General features: G+C 42.7%; 1 protein-coding gene across 6 annotated transcripts in view; it reads left to right on the forward strand.

The window, feature by feature from the left end:
* Positions 1 to 19,718, forward strand: part of aff4 (AF4/FMR2 family, member 4) — a 51,577-nt gene that overhangs the window by 16,114 nt on the left and 15,745 nt on the right. For 3 of the 6 annotated variants that reach the window (XM_080436417.1, XM_080436415.1, XM_080436416.1), the window contains 12 exons: positions 6,185 to 6,314; positions 11,107 to 11,886; positions 12,575 to 12,613; positions 12,784 to 12,870; positions 13,187 to 13,223; positions 13,422 to 13,488; positions 14,557 to 14,652; positions 15,554 to 15,707; positions 16,136 to 16,904; positions 17,042 to 17,193; positions 17,902 to 17,987; positions 18,897 to 19,122. In XM_080436417.1, the coding sequence (XP_080292543.1) occupies positions 6,189 to 6,314; positions 11,107 to 11,886; positions 12,575 to 12,613; positions 12,784 to 12,870; positions 13,187 to 13,223; positions 13,422 to 13,488; positions 14,557 to 14,652; positions 15,554 to 15,707; positions 16,136 to 16,904; positions 17,042 to 17,193; positions 17,902 to 17,987; positions 18,897 to 19,122 (2,619 nt within the window). In that variant the 5' untranslated portion in view covers positions 6,185 to 6,188. The remainder of the gene's footprint in view (positions 1 to 6,184; positions 6,315 to 11,106; positions 11,887 to 12,574; positions 12,614 to 12,783; positions 12,871 to 13,186; positions 13,224 to 13,421; positions 13,489 to 14,556; positions 14,653 to 15,553; positions 15,708 to 16,135; positions 16,905 to 17,041; positions 17,194 to 17,901; positions 17,988 to 18,896; positions 19,123 to 19,718) is intronic. The other 3 variants (XM_080436419.1, XM_080436420.1, XM_080436418.1) reach the window with 2 other exon arrangements.

The raw sequence follows: 19,718 nt of genomic DNA on the forward strand, positions 1-19,718 counted from the left end.
GGAGAGAAAAAAGGGAGAGTGAAAGATTGAGAGAGAAAGAGCGAGCGAGAGATTGAGGAGACGGAAAGAGGGAGAGAGAACGAGCAATTAAGTGAATTGCTTTCACCTGCTGCTGCTGCTGCTGTGCGGAGTGTGCTACAGGGCATATCTCCGCCAAGCCAGGGTGACCTACCCAGGCTCATGAAATTCATATTCAGGCATAGTAGCCAATTAGAATGAAATCTTCAAAAACGGACTCATATACTGATACAGAACCATATATTGGCTATATATTATGGCTGTCGGGTGGAAATCTTGTATGTTCCTTTTTTTTATTATTATTTAAAAACAATTTAAAATCGTGAAAATAGCCAATCTACAAGCAGTAATTATTAATAATTAAGAAATACTATATTTTAAAGAGTGAAAAATCAACTAAAGTCATTATTAGTGCAAGTTCATTCACATTTCATTTGAATGAAAATAACTTGTGGGTAAAATACATTCTGTGAATCTAATGTGATTAATGTGACCCCTACTTCAGTCAGTGAAGTCCAGGGCTGAATGTGACATATTGAGACCTATATAACTAAATATTGGTCATTTGCCAACACATTATTTTGTGAAATAAATGGGTAATATTTCACAGATAGTTATACTATTCTTATAATATATTAAAATACAATCATCCTTAACCTTCAAGTTAAATGCATTATTTCCGTGGACTTAAAAATCATTTTTGGACTTAAAAATCGTTATTATTTTTTGGATGGCCTTCCTGCCCTGGCAGGAAGGCCGGGCAGGGCCTTTGTGCCCTCCAAAAAATTACAACACCAAAGGCCAAGTGGCCTTGCCCCTAAAATGACGAAATTCCAGGCTTGAATGCAATAGATGTACTCTGAGTCTGTTACAAGTAAAAGTCCGGAATTCAACATTTACTTGAGTAAAAGTACTAAAGTATTGGTATAAAAATGTACTTAAAGTACCAAAAGTAAAAGTACAAAAATGTTTGAAAATAGCAGATCTACAAGCTCAGAACGCGTGCATCGCAACACGTTGTGAGCTTGTAGATCTGCTATTTTCAAATAGCTTATAGGTACAAAATAGGGCTAAAGTGGTTAATGTATGTTTCATAATGATTTATATCTGCAAAGTAACTAGTAACTAAACATTTCAAATAATTGTTGTGGAGTACAAGTATAGACAATTGGAAATACTCCAGTAAAGTAAAAGTACCTCAAAATTGTACTTAAGTACAGTACTTGAGTAAATGTACTAGTTACTTTACACCACTGCACGTCAGTGAAGAAAAAACGCTGGGAACATCCCTAAGTGGCTTTGCAGGGAAACAAGCCCAAAGTCGCTTATAATAAGCAGACCTGGCAACGCTGGCACGCTAAAAGTCAAATTAGCACATGAATGGCCAGTCGGCTGACAGACTTAAATGGTAACTTTTGCCAACCGAATACCAGTCTGTTGCAGTCTGGAGTAGTCTGCAATAGTCTGGACGAGTCTGTTTGGTGCGGAGTTGCCTTTAGATAACGCACCGTTGAGTTGTGCAAATCTTTGTCCTCATTTTGAGAATGCAGAGAGACTAGTTTGTTGCAGTGGTGGAAAGTAACTAAGTACATTTACTCAAGTACTGTACTTAAGTACAATTGTGAGGTACTTTTACTTTACAGGAGTATTTCCAGTTTTCAGTACTTTTACTTCTACTCTGCTACATCTCAGAGGCAAATTTTGTACTTTTACTCCACTACAATTATTTGAAAACTTTAGTTACTTTGCAGATGTGATTATAGAAATGATTATATTATAAAACATGCATTAACCCCTTTAGCCCTATTTTATACCTAGGCTATTTGAAAATAGCCGATCTACAAGTTCACAACGCGTCACATCTTGTAGATCTGCTATTTTCAAACATTTTTGTACTTTTACTTACACAGTACATTTTGATACCAATACTACTTTTTGTAAATGTTTAATTCTGGACTGGACTTCTACATTGCAGTATTGATACTTTTACTTAAGTAAAACATTTTCACATCACTGGTTTGTTGTTTGTGTAGTTTACAGGCGTGTGTTTTTGTTTTGTTGTTTTTTTTTTGTCTCGGGCCTAGCCGGGTAAAGACATACATGTACACGTATACACGCGAGTGAGGAGTTGTTTAAAATAGAGGAGGCGGTTGGGTGGGTGCTGCCATAATCTTACTCTGTCAACAGTCTTTAAATCATTGTTGGACTTTTTTCAGTGCCTGAGGCCTACAAGGCCTAACTGTGAGGCGTCAGGCTTGAGTAGGTGATTTTTTTTTCTCCTCTTCTTTTTATGTAACTGGCTTCTCCTGTCTGTTACAATCAAGGACCTCAAGTCCACTGCTTTCATTACTCAAAACAGACACTTTTAACATAGGTGTACTTACTTTCGCTGTTTTTGAAGTGGTTAACCGCGGAATGTTTTTCTTGGAATGTGTCCCATTACTGTCATGAACGGTGACAAACTGGTATATTTCCAGTTCTGGAAGTAGTACTGGCAGTGAGTGTTTAGTCACATGTGACGTTGTGTTCTTCATGGGTAGTGAAAATCCACACAGCCCTGCCTGTAACAACAACTTGTGAGAAGAAAGACATGAATAATGGACATGTTTTTTAGTTTTCTGATTGGGCACTCATACTGCGCACACACAGACAACGAAGGCTTGCTCTGTTTTTTTTTTATCCACGCACGTGCAGGTATTTACCCGTCACCACTCACCATGTTTGCTGTTGGTGATTTTGTGATTGTATGATTTGATTGCAGTAGATTTATTAACCACTTTCACCCAATTGCAGTGGTGTAGTGTAAATGTACTAGTGTACTTAAGTACAATTTTGAGGTATTTTATTTTTACTTTAATGGAGTATTTCCAATTTTCAGTACTTTTACTTCTACTCCACTACATCTCAGAGGCAAATATTGTACTTTTACTCCACTACAATAATTTGAAAACTTAGTTACTAGTTACTTTGTAGATTTTTATTATTATTACAAAACATACATTAACCCTATTTAGACTTTGGCTATTTAGATGCCAAAACTTTTGTATTTTTACTCAAGTACATTTTGAATTCCGGACTTTTTACTTGTAACAGAGTATTTCTATTTCTCTTGCAGTATTGATTATTTTTACTTAAGTAAAAAATGTGAGTACTTTATCCACCACTGCCCAATTGCAAAAATGGTAAGTCTTAACGGCTCACAACTAGGGTTGGCCAAATGGAGACATTTTATTAACCGGTTACCGTTAGGCCTTACCGATTAATTAATCGATAACCGTTAAGAAAAAAAAAATGTAAAAAACCCCCCCCCCTTTTTTTTTTTTTTTTAAGGGCCAAAATACATTTTATTTCAAAGGGCCAAGTCTACACAGTTTGTTTTGTGTCTCCAGCAGAGTTTCTAGTGTCTCTATCTCTCTCTGGAAGAGGTTGCACATGAACTCTGCAGCCGCACTGAGGCGCTCCAACACAAACAATACCAATACAAAAACGAGGAAGAAGAAGAAGAAAGTGGAAGTTACGTGTGGTTACAGGTGTAGACTTGGCCAAAAAACAATTAAAAAACATTTTTTTTTTACGATTAATCGTTAGTCGTTAGTATTAATCAGTGGCCGCTTAACGGTCGGTTAACGGTGAACGGTTACCGGTTGGCCATCCCTACTCACAACGCGTCGCATGCGACGAATAGCTATTTTAGCTATTCGTCGTACAACAAAGTATATAGGGTTTAAGAGGTTAATTGCACCTAATTATGTCTTCTATTGATTTCCCCAACTAGCGTTCCCTTCTGACTGCGTAGCATGCTTTCAGTGCAACAAGTGTGAGCGTCGTATCATCTAAAGTAAACTCCGTAATTAAACCATTAAACCATCATATCTCACAATTCCCATTGAAATGAGTTTACTGAGGCTAGACATTTGCACAGCGCAGTAAGCACAGCATCTGCAGAGATCATGACAGTACAGGTTTGACTCCATTAAATACAATTATGCGACACATTAGTATATAGAAAGATGTGGGGAAGGAGTTATTTGTTGTGTTGTAAGCAGTGGTGTAAAGTAACTAAGTACATTTACTCAAGTACTGTACTCAAGTTATTCTTTTGGGTATTTTTTACTTTACTGGAGTATTTCCAATTGTCTACACTTTAACTTCTACTCCACTACATCTCAGAGGCAAATATTATACTTTTACTCCACTACAATTATTTGAAAACTTTAGTTACTTTGCGGATATAAATGATTATATTATAAATCATAAATTAACCACTTTAGCCCTATTTTATACATAGGATATTTGAAAATAGCAGATCTGCAAGCTCACAATGCGTCGCATTGCGACGCGTTGTGAGCTTGTAGATCAGCTATTTTCAAACATTGTAGTAATTTAACTTGTACTGTACTTTTACTCAAATAACATTTTGAACACAGGGCCTTTTACTTGTAACAGAGTATTTTTTTTATATGGTGGTATTGCTACTAAGTAAAACATTTGAGTTACTTTTTCCACCACTGCTTGTAAAGGCTATGAAAAGGCTTACAAAAGCATAAAAGCTCGAAAAACAAATGAGACCAGCATGCAGTGATAACGTGTGTAGGCGGCCGCACAGTATGCAGACGAGCCTGTTTTCAGGCTACTATGTCCACAGGTTGTCACCAGGATTCCTCCGGTACAGGTTATCCACGGGGTCTCTGTAAATTATGTTAACGGTCCTGTCAGTAACTGTGACACTTAGCCCTTTGTACCTGCACACAATCTTACATAAACAGCCACAGCTGTTTGAGGAAAGATGTTTTTTAATACTCCTTGGAAACTAGACACCTAACCTTTTTTTAATGTAGCACCATAAACCGCTGCGATACAAGTCGGTCTTACCTTTGAAAAACTGGGACGTAGCATCAGGAATGGAAACACAAAGCTATTTTTCATTAGGCCTACTTGGAAGCCACGTAGCCTAAGGGCTCATTTAATCTATTTCAGATGTCATTTGATTTGGTTCAGTTTTTTTGATGGGCCGGATGAGTCATCTCTGTGTAATCTGCCAATTCACAATTCATTCAGCGTGAACTGCCACTTTCTCTCTAAAGTGCTTTTTAGTGATTAGATAATTTTAGCCTCCCTATTGTGTTGTGTTGTTTTTTTTCCTACCTGTAGGATAAAAAAGCTGTTGTCTAGGGGCAGTGGTGGAAAGTAACGAAGTACATTTACTTAAGTACTATGCTTAAGTACAATTTTGAGGTATTTTTTACTTTGAGTATTTCCAATTTCCAATACTTTTACTTCTACTCCACTACATCTCAGAGGCAAATATTGTACTTTTACTCCACTACAATTATTTGAAAACTTTAGTTACTTTTCAGACATAAATTATGATATTATGAAACATACATGAACCACTTTAGCCCTATTTTATACATAAGGCTATTTGAAAATAGCAGATCTACAAGCTCACAACGCGTCGCATCGCGACGCGTTGTGGGCTTGTAGATCTGCTATTTTCACACATGTTAGTACTTTTACTTTTGATACTTGAAGTACATTTTGATACCAATACTTTTGTACTTTTACTCAAGTACATTTTGAATTCCAGACCTTTACTTGTAACTGAGTACTTCTACATTGCAGTATTGATACTTTTACTTAAAGGGATACTTCACTTTCAAATAAAATAAACATTTAAAATAAAATAAAGGCCCCCTCACACATTAGTAGGACAGTCTAATGCGTGAGGGGGCCTTTATTTTGCCATAACTTCTTTCATTTTTTTTAATGTTTATTTTATTTGAAAGTGAAGTATCCCTTTAAGTAAAACATATGAGTACTTTTTCCACCTCTGTCTAGGGGTGCCTGGTGGCTCAGCTGGTTTGTGCAAAGACTCGCTGCTGTTAATGACAGTATGACATGTCGCCATGTGGAATGGAAGGTTCCACAAATCCTGAAAAGTCATGTTTATTGTTTTTGTGGACATAACTGTACATGGACCCGGGTTTGACCCAACGTCTTGTCTTGCATGTCTCTCTCGGTCTCTCTGCACTCTCCTGTCTGAACTGAAGTATAAAAATGCCAAGGAGAAGGAAAGAAAAAGAAGGGAGGGAAGCAAGGGAAGTTTTATGTATTATCTCTTATTTCCCCCCTGTGCTGACTCACACTTGTGTTTCTTCGTTGTTAGCAACATGAACCGTGAGGACCGGAATGTGCTCCGAATGAAAGAACGAGAGAGGCGAAATCAAGAAATCCAGCAAGGTGGTGGAGAGGCCTTTCCAGCAAACTCACCTCTCTTTCCTGAACCCTACAAAGTTGTAAGTCATGTGTTTTGCTTTGTTTTTGTTTTGGGTTTTTTTTATAAAACGTGAGCGTTTCTGAGAAACGGAACCATCACAACTTACTGGCTGGATCCTAGTTTACTGGTCAATGTAACGTGAAGACTTGTAACGCTTAATAGTGTCCCTCTTCTCTGGGCTTGTCATAATAGATGAACTTTGTGTGCAAATAGGCAAACATTCGCCAAAAAATAGCAGATGTACAATCTCACAACACATTGTGACGCATTTTGAGCTTGTAGATTGGCTATTTACGCTATTTGACGTACAATGCAGTATATAGCATGGTTAAGTGGTTATGTTTTAATGATAAGTCAATCACTCCTGAAGCCAAGGTAGCATTTGCTTGTGTGAGATTGAGAGCAGTGGTGGAAAGTAACTAAGTACAATTACTCAAGTACTGTACTTAAGGACAATTTTGAGCTACTTTTACTTTACTGGAGTATTTCCAATTGTCTATACTTTTACTTCTACTCCACTACATATCAGAGGCAAATAATGTACTTTTACTCCACTACAATTATTTGAAAACTTTAGTTACTAGTTACTTTGTAGATATAAATTATTACATTATAAAACATACATTAACCACTTCAGCCCTATTTTATACTTAGGCTATTTGAAAATAGCCGATCTACAAGCTCACAACGCGTCGCGACGCGTTGTGAGCTTGTAGATCTGCTATTTTCAAACATTTTAGTACTTTTACTTTTGGAACTTTTAAGTACATTTTGATACCAATACTTTTGTACTTTTACTCAAGTACATTTTGAAGTCCGGACTTTTACTTGTAACAGAGTACTTCTACATTGCAGTATTGATACTTTTACTTAAGTAAAACATTTGAGTACTTTTTCCACCACTGATTGAGAGTAATGACTGGAAGAGGGAAACGCGTATACCTTTTTGTTTCTGTGTGACTTGTGTCATTCGTGTTTTTGGCATGACCCCCTCCATCATAGACCCATATCACACTCTCACCTTTTTTTAAACACATGTCAGCAGAAGCAGTTTGTGGGTCTCCACTGTGTTGCCACTTTATAATTTGTTGAGTTAAACTGCTGCCCAAGGGGAATGCATAGCCACAACTATCAATAGAAGCAGCACCTCTGTCTGTCTCTCTCTCTCTCTCTCTCTACCTCTCTTTTCTTTGTTTTTCATTTCTTGTTTGCCGTCTTGCTGTCTATTGAGACCTCAAGATGACACAGAAACGTGTGGATCAACAGAGATTTGATCGTTTATAGTCATGATAATCGTTTCCACAGTACATTTTTTGTGATTTAGATGCAGACACACGACACAGGCATGAAAACAAAACATAAACTTGTCACAAAAGTGACAAAAGAGAAACTGTGAAAAGAAATGGACAAACTGCAATTGTTAAGATATTCAGGGAAAAATACTGCAGTATCATTTTCTGACAATATCATGTACATTTAAAGGGCAAGAACACTTTGGTAGAGGTTTGGGTTGTGTTGTTACCTTGCCATGATGTAACTCCAAAGGTGGACAAGAAATTGATAATTCCAAATATGCTCCTCATTGACTTGCATTGTACGGTAAAACAGCTCTCAAAGTCACTCTTTTAGCACATAAACCAATACAAACAAAGCTGATTTAGACAATATAGAGAACATCACAAAACCCAGTACTGTTTTTTTTTTTAAATAAAAATGTTAACTTCCTGTTGATTTTGCTAATTTTATTAAGAAGAAAACCCGGACTGGATTCACAGATCCGGATCTTCAGATAGTAGAATCAGCAGGAAGTTGTCATTTTTATTAAAACCATAAACAGTACTGGGTTTGGTGATGTTCTATATTGTCTGAATCAGCCTTGTTTGTGTTTGTTTACGTGCTAAAAGAGTGACTTTGAGAGCTGTTTTACCATACAATGTAGGTCAATGAGGAGCATAATTTGAATTATCAATTTCTAATCAATGGAGCAATTATTTTGTATTTCTTGTCCACCTTTAGAGTTTTGACAAGGTAACTACACAACCCAGCCCTCTACCAAAGTGGTCTTGCCCTTTAATGTTCCCTGAGTAAAGATTCCTTGGCTGGACTGGGTGGACTTTGTGCCACCTTGGTAGTCCGTGACATCCTAGAATATGGGTTAAAGGTTGTTTCTGGGTTGTTGTATTGCCCTGCCCTTCTTTTACACATAATATTGTTTTAGCCACAACCTAGTTCTCAGAATTAAGTGAGCAATGCTAATGCTAGTATTGACTCATCGCTCCTTATTCTAGCCTTAGGGTAAAGTAGGTGAATGTTTTTCACGTGTCACTGTTCCGTGCTGACAATAAATCCAGAACAAACTGGTGCTATGCAGTTTATAAGACATTCGTTTGACTTAACTTGACCCGTGCAGCACCAGTTTCTGTCGACTTTCTTGGCAGCCCTGCTCACTTGCCGTCGTCCTGCATTCGTGTCCGCCATACAGTAAATAAAAGAAGAAAACATGCCATCCTCCCTCCCTCTCCCTCCTCGTTGTCCACCGTGTCTCCCTCGCGTTGCCAGAACCCCCCTCCAGAGTCATTGTAATTGTAAAAGAGGATTTTCAGTCGTCCATAGTGGTCTAATCTTTGCCGCTAACCAGATTTGAGTAGAGGTAAGTGCCTCCTCTCCTTCAGCCAGAGCCAGCCATCAAAGAGGCGGCACAGAATGTGTCCTGACAGGTCGGGAATGGCAAGGGATCAGAGGTGAGTGTAGAGTGCAGGCCTCGTGTGTTTCTGTGTGTTTAGCCCACAACAAAGTCAAAGGTAAGCAGTAGACTTTGAAGTGGGAGAAGTGCACAGAAAGGCTACATGTGCTGACCAGTAAGCCATGGCATGCATTGCCAAATTCAGGACATTCGTAGATGTAAACTGCAATGGCACGCTGCACGATGCGGTATTGTGAATTGGCACGCAAATTGGTGTTGTTAGGCAGATAATAATAAGGCTGCATGGCCACACCACTGTGCCATGGGCTTCAACGTATTTGAGCTTGTTTAAAAAAGGAAAAATAGGTCATGAGCTGTGAAGAATGAAGGTTATTGTTACAGTGTTTGCTTTGTCTCAGGTCCTATTTATTGCTTTTGAGAGGTAAACCTTTTTTTTTTAAAGGGGCCATGTACAAAGAAAAAAACGACTTAACTGAACAGAACTGAAACCCTATCTGTTCCAATACTAATGGCATTATGCCTCTCCTTGTGATGGTTTCCAGAGACTTATGTAAGCTTGAGTTGACTCTTCTCTCTCTTTCCCTCTCTCTCTCTGCCTGCCTGCCTGCCTGTCTGTCTGTCTGTCATGCTCCAGACAGTGGAAGTTTACTGTGTTCTGCTGTAAAGGTCTGTGCCGTGTGCACACAGCTGCAGCTGTACTTAAACAGATGTAGAGCAGCAGAGTAATAACTTTTTTTTTCTTTTATAGCGTTAGATACATACAGATGTACCTCAGCCGCGCACACACTCACACGCACACACGCACGCACGCACGCACGCACACACACACACACACACACACACACACACACACACAGAGACACAAAAGACAACCGTTTTTTATCTACAGGAAATGACATCAAAGCAGGTCCTTTCTTCACGTGACATTTCAGAGCCTGACGGAGACGTTCAAAACCAAGTAAATCGATAAGAGCTACGTTCTTAAAACCCGCGCCCCCGTGACACCAACCCGAGAAGGCACTCGATATTAGGTGCGTGCTCGCTTAGACTTTTAGTGTTCCCCCTGCCACACGTGCACACCAGACCAGGCAAACGCTGGCAGGAGGGAATCGCAGCAGGGCGTGTTACTGCTCAACTAAGTTACATTTCCTGCTACAGATAACGGCTTGTGTTTCCTCCCTCCCCACAGTCTCTATCTGTCAAACAGGGTAGGGGTCTGGGGGGGTGTGGTGAAACGGGGGGGCTTTGTGAAACTAGATCGCTTTCCTCAGCCGGTGGTTTACCTCTTGTCACGGACTGGTAGCCAACAGGTCGGGCCCGGTGCTCCTGGCCCCAAAGTGATTGATTAACCTCTTGGACGGAGAGACCTTTTATCTCCTTTTCGCAGATGGGGGGAGGTGGAGGCTGGCAGAGTTTGAATGAGCCAATCGTCTCTGTGTGTGCCGAGCCGATACAATATGTTTCATCTTTAAATACGTAGTTTGTTTTAACTGTAACTCACGTGACAAGGGGAGATATTGGTTCCCCTTCAATGTTTTTGTCCAATCTCAACGTGGAGAACATGGCCGCTCGTTTTTTTTGCTTATTTTCCATGACCATGGCCTGGTCTCCATCTCTTAACCCATTAAGACCGGAACGCATTTGCGTGTCATTTTTAGATTTCTTTGGCTATTCAAAAATCGTGAACATTTGTGGCAAAATCTTGGATTATATATATTTTTAAAGCAAATATTTGTAAAATATTTAGTTCCAGGAACCCCCAGAAGCAAAGATTTTAGTTACAAATATCCGCCAAAAAAAACAAAAAAAAAAACAAATTTGGACAACTTTTCATGATTTTTCAAAAATAGCCGATAGTGCCGTGCTACGAGCTTGTATATCGGCTATTTTTTAATAGCCAAGAGAAACCAAAAAATGACACACGGATGCGTTCCCGGTCTCAAAGGGTTAATGTGTGCTTTTGATGGAATGCAATTAACCCATGAGGTTGACTCATGCTCTCAATGTGACCCTCATGTTTTCATCTCCGTCTCTCTTTTCCCTTTATACCACCCTGTCCTCCTCTCTCTCTCTCTCTCTCTCTCTCTCTCTCTCTCTCTCTCTCCAGTCCAAGGAAGACAAACTATCGAGCCGTATCCAGAGCATGCTGGGCAACTACGACGAAATGAAAGAACCAATCGGAGGGGAGACCATTCCCAAACTAACCGGTAAACCTTCCAGCAGCTCATCGTCCGCCGGCGAGGACAAGTCGGGCCAGTCGTTGTTCAGCGGGGACCAGCGTGGCAGCGGGGGCGGCCAGAGCAGCAAGTGGACGCCCGTGGGGCCCCCATCTGCCGGCACCTCCTCCTCCTCCTCGTCCTCCTCCCAGTCCCAGAAGCACTCGAGCCTCGGCAGCCAGGGAGCCGGCGGCGGCGGCGGCCAGAGACGCGAGAAGAAGTCGAGTAAACGCAGTGGGAGTTCCGAGCACTCCAAGTCCCACACCAACAGCCCGGCTAAAGGCTCCTCGGGAGGAGGCGGCGCGGGCCACTCCCGCGGCGGCTCCCTGGGCGCCGAGGCGCACCACGGGAAGGAGCAGCGCTACCGCTCCAAGTCCCCCAGGGACCGGGGAGAGGCCAACTGGGACTCGCCCTCGCGCGTCCACACGTCCTTCCCCACCGGGCAGCACTCTAGCCAGGCCTTCCCGCCGTCGCTCATGTCCAAGCCCAGCTCCATGCTGCAGAAGCCGACCGCCTATGTGCGGCCTATGGACGGTCAGGAGACAGCGGAGCCCAAGAGCTCGCAGGCGGAAAGCTACAGTGGCCAGTCTCACAGCGGCACCATGGGAGAGATGAAGGCGAATGGCAAGGCCTCGCTCTCCAAGCTCAAGATCCCCTCGGCGCCAGTAGAGGTGAGACACGACAATGTTGCGCCACCAGATAGCCTCGTTGACAAAGCCACCCGTCTCTGTTTACGCCTCTTAGCGTTGCAGAGTTCGTTGCAACAAAGGCAAACATAAAATAGTGTTGTTGAGACTTGGGGTTCTATTCACATTCTTAAAGAGTTAGATTTTTAGTTGGATCATTTGAAATCGGATTAATCGAAAGCTCAGTTATACTCCCAATGTTTGCTAACATTAGCAACATAACAACCTATTTCAACCACAAAATACAGTCTGTTAGTCCTGCAATCGAGAGCTGAGTCATTCACCTCCTGGAGAATAAAAACTAGTCTCTACGGCTATGTTTTAATTTTGGTGGGGCTACCCAATTGTTTGGGTCACTGATTGGGCCTTTTAAGAGTAAATGAGTCATTCTTTGGGACTTGAAGGGTAATGGAGGAATCAGTCTCTCCCCCCCCCCCCCCCCCTTTTTTTTTAAAATATCAACAGCACAGGTTTTAATGTGTAGAGGATGTCTTGAGATGATGTCATTGCTGTGATTTCACTGGTGCTCCAGATCAGCAATAAGGTTCCAACGGCTGTGACCCCAAGATCATAAAGCCCATATAGAAATGACTCACAGAAGTCATCTCTCACACTGGAGACAACGTTGTGTGTGTGAACACATGTGCTAAGTGTGATGTTTGTGTGTCTCTAGGGCCCCGGCGACGCCAACTGTGTCGACGAGATTCTAAAGGTTGGTACATTGCTGCCGTTTTGGGGGTTTTCCTAAAGACTCCCGCATTCAGCATATTGGAAAGATGACTATTCCATGAGCAATTCACACTCTCTGTCCAGTCAGTGACGGTATTTCTTAAACATTTTGTAAGAGTTACAACTGCTGAATTCTTTTCCCCGGTCTCTCAGGAAATGACTCAGTCATGGCCCCCTCCATTGACAGCCATCCACACCCCCTGCAAGACGGAGCCCTCCAAGTTTCCATTCCCCATTAAGGTCGGCATCAGTCACTGTTTACATGCATTCTAATAAAGCATCACCAGCATTGTCTTAATTCGGATGCATGTATATTTGGTTGCGTGCCGGTGTTGTGCACTCAAAATGGCCGATCTACAAGCTCACAACAGCGACATGTTGTGAGCTTGTAGATGGGCTGTTTGCGCTGTGTGTGCGCGACACCGGACCACTCATATTTGTCAGCAAGTCATGTTTTCACTGTTTAGTAATAGCCATTCTGTACAGTAGAATCCAGAGCTGATGACATTTTTCTTTAATAATTAGGAATACAACTTTTTTTTAATATTCTTTTTAGGACTCTCAGCACTCAGGTTTTCCAGGTGGACAACATAGTGAGTATTACACATACTCCGCTTTGCAACACACGCACGCATGTGCACACACACACACACACACACACACACACACACACACACACACACACACACACACACACACACACACACACACACACACACACCTCTACACATCCTAAACCTGAGGAGGATTACATTGTGGTTGTCTCATCGCTCGCGTATGTGTGTTTCCAGAGAGGGGAAGTTCTACCAAGTCCTCCAGCAGTCACCAATCCAAGACCAACTGTGACGATCAGCCCAAGTGAGTGCCCAGCCCCCCCCCACCCCCTTACCCTTTACACTCTGGCCGGCGTAAAGGCCAGTTCCACCGCCATTCATTTAGTGTAATTAGTTTTTGCGTTATTCATACGAGAGGAAAAGTCCATGTTGGTTAGACATTAAATAGTTAGAAAAGGTCCAGAGATTTGCAGGTCAGGAGCTAAATAGCACAACAGATTTCACAAGGTGAAATGGGCACAAAGCAGGTTGTAAATAGAGTGCAACAGTTTGAAGTCCTAAAACCTCGTGGGTTCCCTCGCCAAATGTCACCTTGTGTGTGTTCAAATTATGCAGAACACAAGCTCTGTGGTTAACATAAGCCTAAGAGAGTTTCACGTTTTGTTCTATAGCCTAAACTACACCCGTTAACATCTCCCATATATGGACATAAAAGGTCACTGGCACCTAGACAAGAGATTTACGTAATTATAGTTAAAGAAAGATAGAAAATTGCCAGTGTGCTTCCAAAATTGCAAAACAAGCAGATTTGTGGAAATCAACAAAACGTGTTACTATCATTAAGCCTTTGCCTGCTACAGTACTTAAGCCCGACTCATACTTTGTCGCATGACTGTGTCATGTGCCGAAAATGGCAGATTGACAAGCTCACAATACGTCACTTCTGCGAAGCGTTGTGAGTTTGCAGGTCGTCTATTTCTGGTGCACGACACCGTCATACCACAGAGCATAAAGTAGGCATTACTTAATTGATCCAAAAAACCCAACGCCAAAAAAATGGCCAGTGGGAACCCACTAGGGCAGAGATAACTTCCAGATTGGCCGACAACAGTGGTTCTCAAAGTAGGGTCCAGGCACCCCCAGGGATCCTTGAGGGGTTCCAAGCTAAATGATTGATAGTTAGGAGCCAAATGGAGCCTCACCAGTCTTAACTATGAGCGTGTACAAATTGTACCCTCTCAGAGTTATGGGGTAGTAAATTGGGGGTCCTTGACATTAAAAAGTTTGAGAACCACTGGCCTACAAAGACTAGTTCCTGTAGCACTCTACTTGCATAGCTGTGAGGGTGTGACTAGCTTTTACTGTGTTTCAGTATGCTGGAGGATGACTTGAAGCTTAGCAGTGATGAGGACAATGATGGAGGAGAACAGGACTCAGCCAAGAACGCGTCCAGGAACACATCAGCAAGGTATAAGTGGTGCTTATTAAAGAGTAATGAAACACCAAGTCATGTATTGTGAGCTGTGCACGCATTATTATGCCTTTATATGTGGTAATATGTGTCATTCCTAGTCAAGATTTCATCTTTTCCAAGAAGATATCATAAAACCAAAAATACAGGCATACGTGTCGCGTTCTTCACCCTGATCCACCCTCTTGCCTTGCATAGAAACATGACATCAGATTGTACTTTTGGAGGCCGTGATGTCTCCTGTACCAATGCTTAGCTGCACAAGTGGGAGGGCTATTATTGAGATCCTTCAGGCTAGCCAATCGCAGACGGCCCCCACTTCCTCCAACCCACGTTGGTTGATCATTAAAAGTGTGTAGTAGGCAGGGAACAGGCTGAAAGCGTGTGTTTCATTACTCTTTAATCACTGGCTGGACCACACGTGGTAGAAAACGGGTTTATTTGTCAACCCGTGCTGTGTATCAAATGCACAATGTCAGACACTTGGCCAGGCACTCTTTTGAAGCCTCCATAGAAAGGGTCGTGTATAGGAAAAAGCAATGTGTGTGACACCCTAATTGCCTTTTTTTGCTCCCATGATTGATGAAGCTGTATAAAATGTATCCACTTCAAAGTTTTTTGAACAAGTGTCCAGTGTTGACTGTGGTCCTATAGTCACAATAACACAATAACAGATGATGCAACCAGTGAGCAATGCACCATGTAAGAGAAAAAAAATAACTTTCAATCCTCTAGTTTTTATGGGGGATGTGTGCATGTTTACAGTTGTTGAAAAATGTCTGCATGCACAATACAAAAACACGGGTGAAATAACACTGGCGTCATGCGCCAAGGCGAGCGAGCATCTTCAGCCTACCCCCGTCTAATGTAATAAGCGCCGTTGGTCTGTCTCTCCCAGTAATAACAGTAATAACAGCGAGGTAGCGGACCATTCACGGGACGACTCCAGCAGCCACAGCGGCTCCGAGAGCAGCTCGGGGTCCGACAGCGAGAGCGAAAGCAGCTCGACGGACAGCGAGGCCAATGAACCCCCGCGCCCCGCCTCTCCTGAAGTAATGATTGCCAACTTTCCTCCATGAACCTGTTGTTTTACATCATGCCATAATGTCACACAACGTTAACCAGCATAAGTCCTATGTGCAGTTCACCTTTTTAGTGGTAGAAATAGTAGCTGTCAGGTGGAAACCAAAACCTTTACTTGGGGGGGGGGGGGGGGTAGTTATTATTTAGTCACAAGCTCCTGTTAATACTTTTCATTGGTTCAGTATTTGTAAAACCCACAGACAACAAATTGCAGATCTACAAGCTCACAACGTGTCGCATTGCGACGCGTTGTGAGCTTGTAGATCGGCTATTTGTGCTACTTTTGTGTGACACAAGTTGAATTGGGCAGATACAAGGTTTTCTGCCTGACAGCAACGAAATGTACACATTTCCATCGCAAGTTTCTGTTCTCACATCTTGTCCCGCCCCCTTTCAGCCCGAGCAGCCCAACAAATGGCAGCTGGACAACTGGTTCAAGAAGCAAGACAAGCAGTTCTCCCCGGCTTCCCCGGTGGACAACAACAGCAGCAGCAGCAGCGTTCCCACCAAGCACAAGAAGGACGGCCGGGACAACGGCTCGGGGCGGAACTACGGTGGCCAGGGAGGCGGGTCCAAGGACTCGGGGGCGCCGACCCCGAGCAGGGACCTCCGGGCGGCGCAGAAGGGAGACGCGAGCGGCCGCGGCCGGCAAAAGTCCCCCGCTCAGAGCGAGGGTGGCGCGAGCCAGCGAAGGACTGTGGGTAAGAAACAGCCCAAAAAATCGGAGAAGCCCCCGGTGGTGGAGGAGCCCAAGGGGGGGCTGAGGGTGGAGAGCGAGCCGGCCCCGGAGCCGGCCCCTCACCGGCCCAAGGCCGCCACCAAGGGGTCCCGTAAGCCCAACATTAAGAAAGAGCCCAAGTCCTCCCCGAGACCCACCGCGGTCGCCGTGGCCACGGCGGGCAAACGGAAAACCAACGCGCCCACCAAGACTTCCCAGAAGTCCCGGGAGTTCGTCGACACGGACTCCTCCTCGTCCGATTCGGAGGAGAATGACAGCATTCCGTCCTCGTCGCAGACGCCAAACTCAAAGTACCCGGAGAGCATCCGTACGCCCGTGACCTGCGTGTTCTCTCCCATGGAAGAGAAGGAGCTGTTGTCGCCGCTCAGCGACCCGGAGGAGCGGTACCCCGCTAGGCAGCCACTCCAGGTTCTCCTGGTCAAGATAGGTCCGTTTGTTTTTCTTTCAAGTTGTTTCAAGTGATGAAATGCTGTGCTAATTATCCATACTGTGTTCCAGTCCACTCTCCGTTACACATGCTGCTCTAAATTGTACACTTACATTATACAATATACTTCTCTTCAGACCTAAGTCTGCTGTCTAGGATCCCTGGGAGGCCCTACAAGGAGCCAGTGGAGATCAAAGTGGAGAGGGAGGACTCGCTCGACAGAGACGGAAAGGAATTCAGCAAGCAAAGCTCTGAGAAGAGCTCCAGCAAGGGCAAGAGGAAACATAAGGTATGAGACCTAGCGGCGACACGTTTGTACTTCCTCCTTTGTTGTTACAGGAATCCCCAAATCCTGTCAACTACTGTTATGTTTATTCTCTTCAGGGAGAGTAAAACACAAATAGAATCCTGCTTGTTACGCACGGCTAATCCAGTTCCCAACTCTGCACAGTGCAACAGTGTCTTGCTTTAAGGGATAATTTGACTTTGGGATTGAATTAGGGATTCGTGAAGTGGTGCTTGAAGTGGTTTGTTAAGGCTGGTTGGTTTGCATGATCATACGGCACTTGTTGAATGATGATTCTGTGTCATCTCATCCTGTCGCACTTCAAATGACTTTTAACCGCTTCAGCTTTAGGTGCATTTTGGTACACCTTCACACATTTTAACATGAGCAGATCCATAGAAGTTCCCGGAACAGTTAAACATCATTACTTTCCCTTGGGGTCCATTGTTATCACATGTGTTTAGGTTCTCCTCTACTCCGTTAACTGCAAACATGATTTAATGATTCAAATGATTTAGTGCCCCATTTCCTTTGTTCCTAAGGCAGGTGTTAGAAGTTCAAACGTTGACCACAGATCCATCGAGAGGCAGATTTTTCTCGGGTAGAATGCTCTGGGACTCCCTTTAGAAAATATGTAACCTAAAAACGTACAGAAAATGGGCATTAACATGCATGCTTTCTCTTCTCTTCTCTTTGTTTTTGCACGTTAAGAATGACGATGACAGTGCCAAACCCGACAGTAAGAGGTCCAAGCAAGAAGACAAGTCTCTGTCGAATCACAAGAACAGCAACAAAGAGTAAGCCACTTACGTTTCAGGAGGGTATGCCAGGGTCTGAAAATAGACACATCCAAGGGCCAAATACGGAAAGACTTTTCATTTGGCATGTACCTTTCGGAAGCGACCCAACACTTTGGCGGGTGACTTTTTTGCAATAAATCTGAGCAATGGCGGTTCACCGCTTAAAGGGCAAGACCACTTTGGTAGAGGTTTGGGTTGTGTAGTTACCTTGCCATGATGTAACTCCAAAGGTGGACAAGAAATCAAAAATAGTTGTTCCATTGATAAGAAATTGATCATTCAAAATATGCTCCTCATTGACTTACATTGTAAAGTGAAATAGCTCTCACTCTTTTTGCACGTAAACGAACACAAACAAAGCGGATTCAGACAATATGGAACATTCACCAAACCCAGTGCTGTTTATTTTTTTTATGAAAATGTCAACTTCCTGTTGATTTTACTATTTGAATATCCGGATCCGCAGATCCAGCCAGGGTTTTCTTCCTTAAGAATAGTAAAATCAACAGGATGTTAACATTTCTATTTAAAAACCAAACTGTACTGGGTTTTGTGATGTTCTATATTGTCTGAATCAGCTTTGTTTGTGTTTGTTTACGTGCCTTAACCACTTCTGCCCTATTTTATACCTAGGCTATTTGAAAATAGCCGATCTACAAGCTCACAAGAGCTTGTAGATCTGCTATTTTCAAACATTTTAGTACTTTTACTTTTGGTACTTTAAGTACATTTTGATACCAATACTTTTGTACTTTTACTCAAGTAAATGTTTAATTCCGGACTTTTACTTGTAACAGAGTACTTCTACATTGCAGTATTGATACTTTTACTTAAGTAAAACATTTGAGTACTTTTTCCACCACTGTGTGAGGGGGAAAAAAGCAATATGGAATCTTATCTCACCAGGTCAAAGCGGTCCTTGGAGAAGAAGGAGGAGCCGGTCCCCTCTCCCTCCATGTCCCTCGTGCGGACGCCCAAGGCGGAGCACCAGAGTCGCAAGAGGACGGTGAGCCAGTCGTCCACCTCGTTGTCCAGCGGAGCCGGCAGTGGGAAGGAGGGAGGCCACAGCACTAAGGGCAACTCCACCTCCAAACACAAGAAGGGAGAAGACAAGGGACGGAGAGAGGGAAAGGTGAGCAGGGGGTGTAAAATAACCCAAGTACATTTACTCGCAGTGGTGTAAAGTGACTAGGTACATTTACTCAAGTGCTGTAATTACAATACACTTTTGAGGTATTTTTACTTTCCTGGAGTATTTCTAATTTTCAGTACTTTTACTTCTACTCCACTACATCTCAGAGGAACATATTGTACTTTTACCCCACTACAATTATTTGAAAACTTTAGTTACTAGTTACTTTGCACATTATAAAACATACATTAACCACTTTAGCCCCATTTTATACCTAGGCTATTTGAAAATAGCAGATCTACAAGCTCACAACGATGCGACGCGTTGTGAGCTTTTAGATCGGCTATTTTCAAACATTTTAGAACTTTTACTTTTGGTACTGTTAAGTACATTTTGATACCAATACTTTTGTACTTTTACTCAAGTAAATTTTGAAGTAACAAAGTGAGTACTTTTTCCACCACTGAAGGTGAGCGTAGTAGAAAGGCCAACTCTTCGCTTGGCAGCGGCACGCTGCGGTGACACTAAAGCTTTACCTTTTATAAAGCATGCTATTGAAAGCCAACCCAGCTCTAACCACCTCCTCAGATCTGTTG

Source organism: Gymnoscopelus braueri, assembly GCF_963280865.1.
Source record: "Gymnoscopelus braueri genome assembly, chromosome: 8".
In the NCBI taxonomy this organism is placed as follows: Eukaryota; Metazoa; Chordata; class Actinopteri; order Myctophiformes; family Myctophidae; genus Gymnoscopelus; species Gymnoscopelus braueri.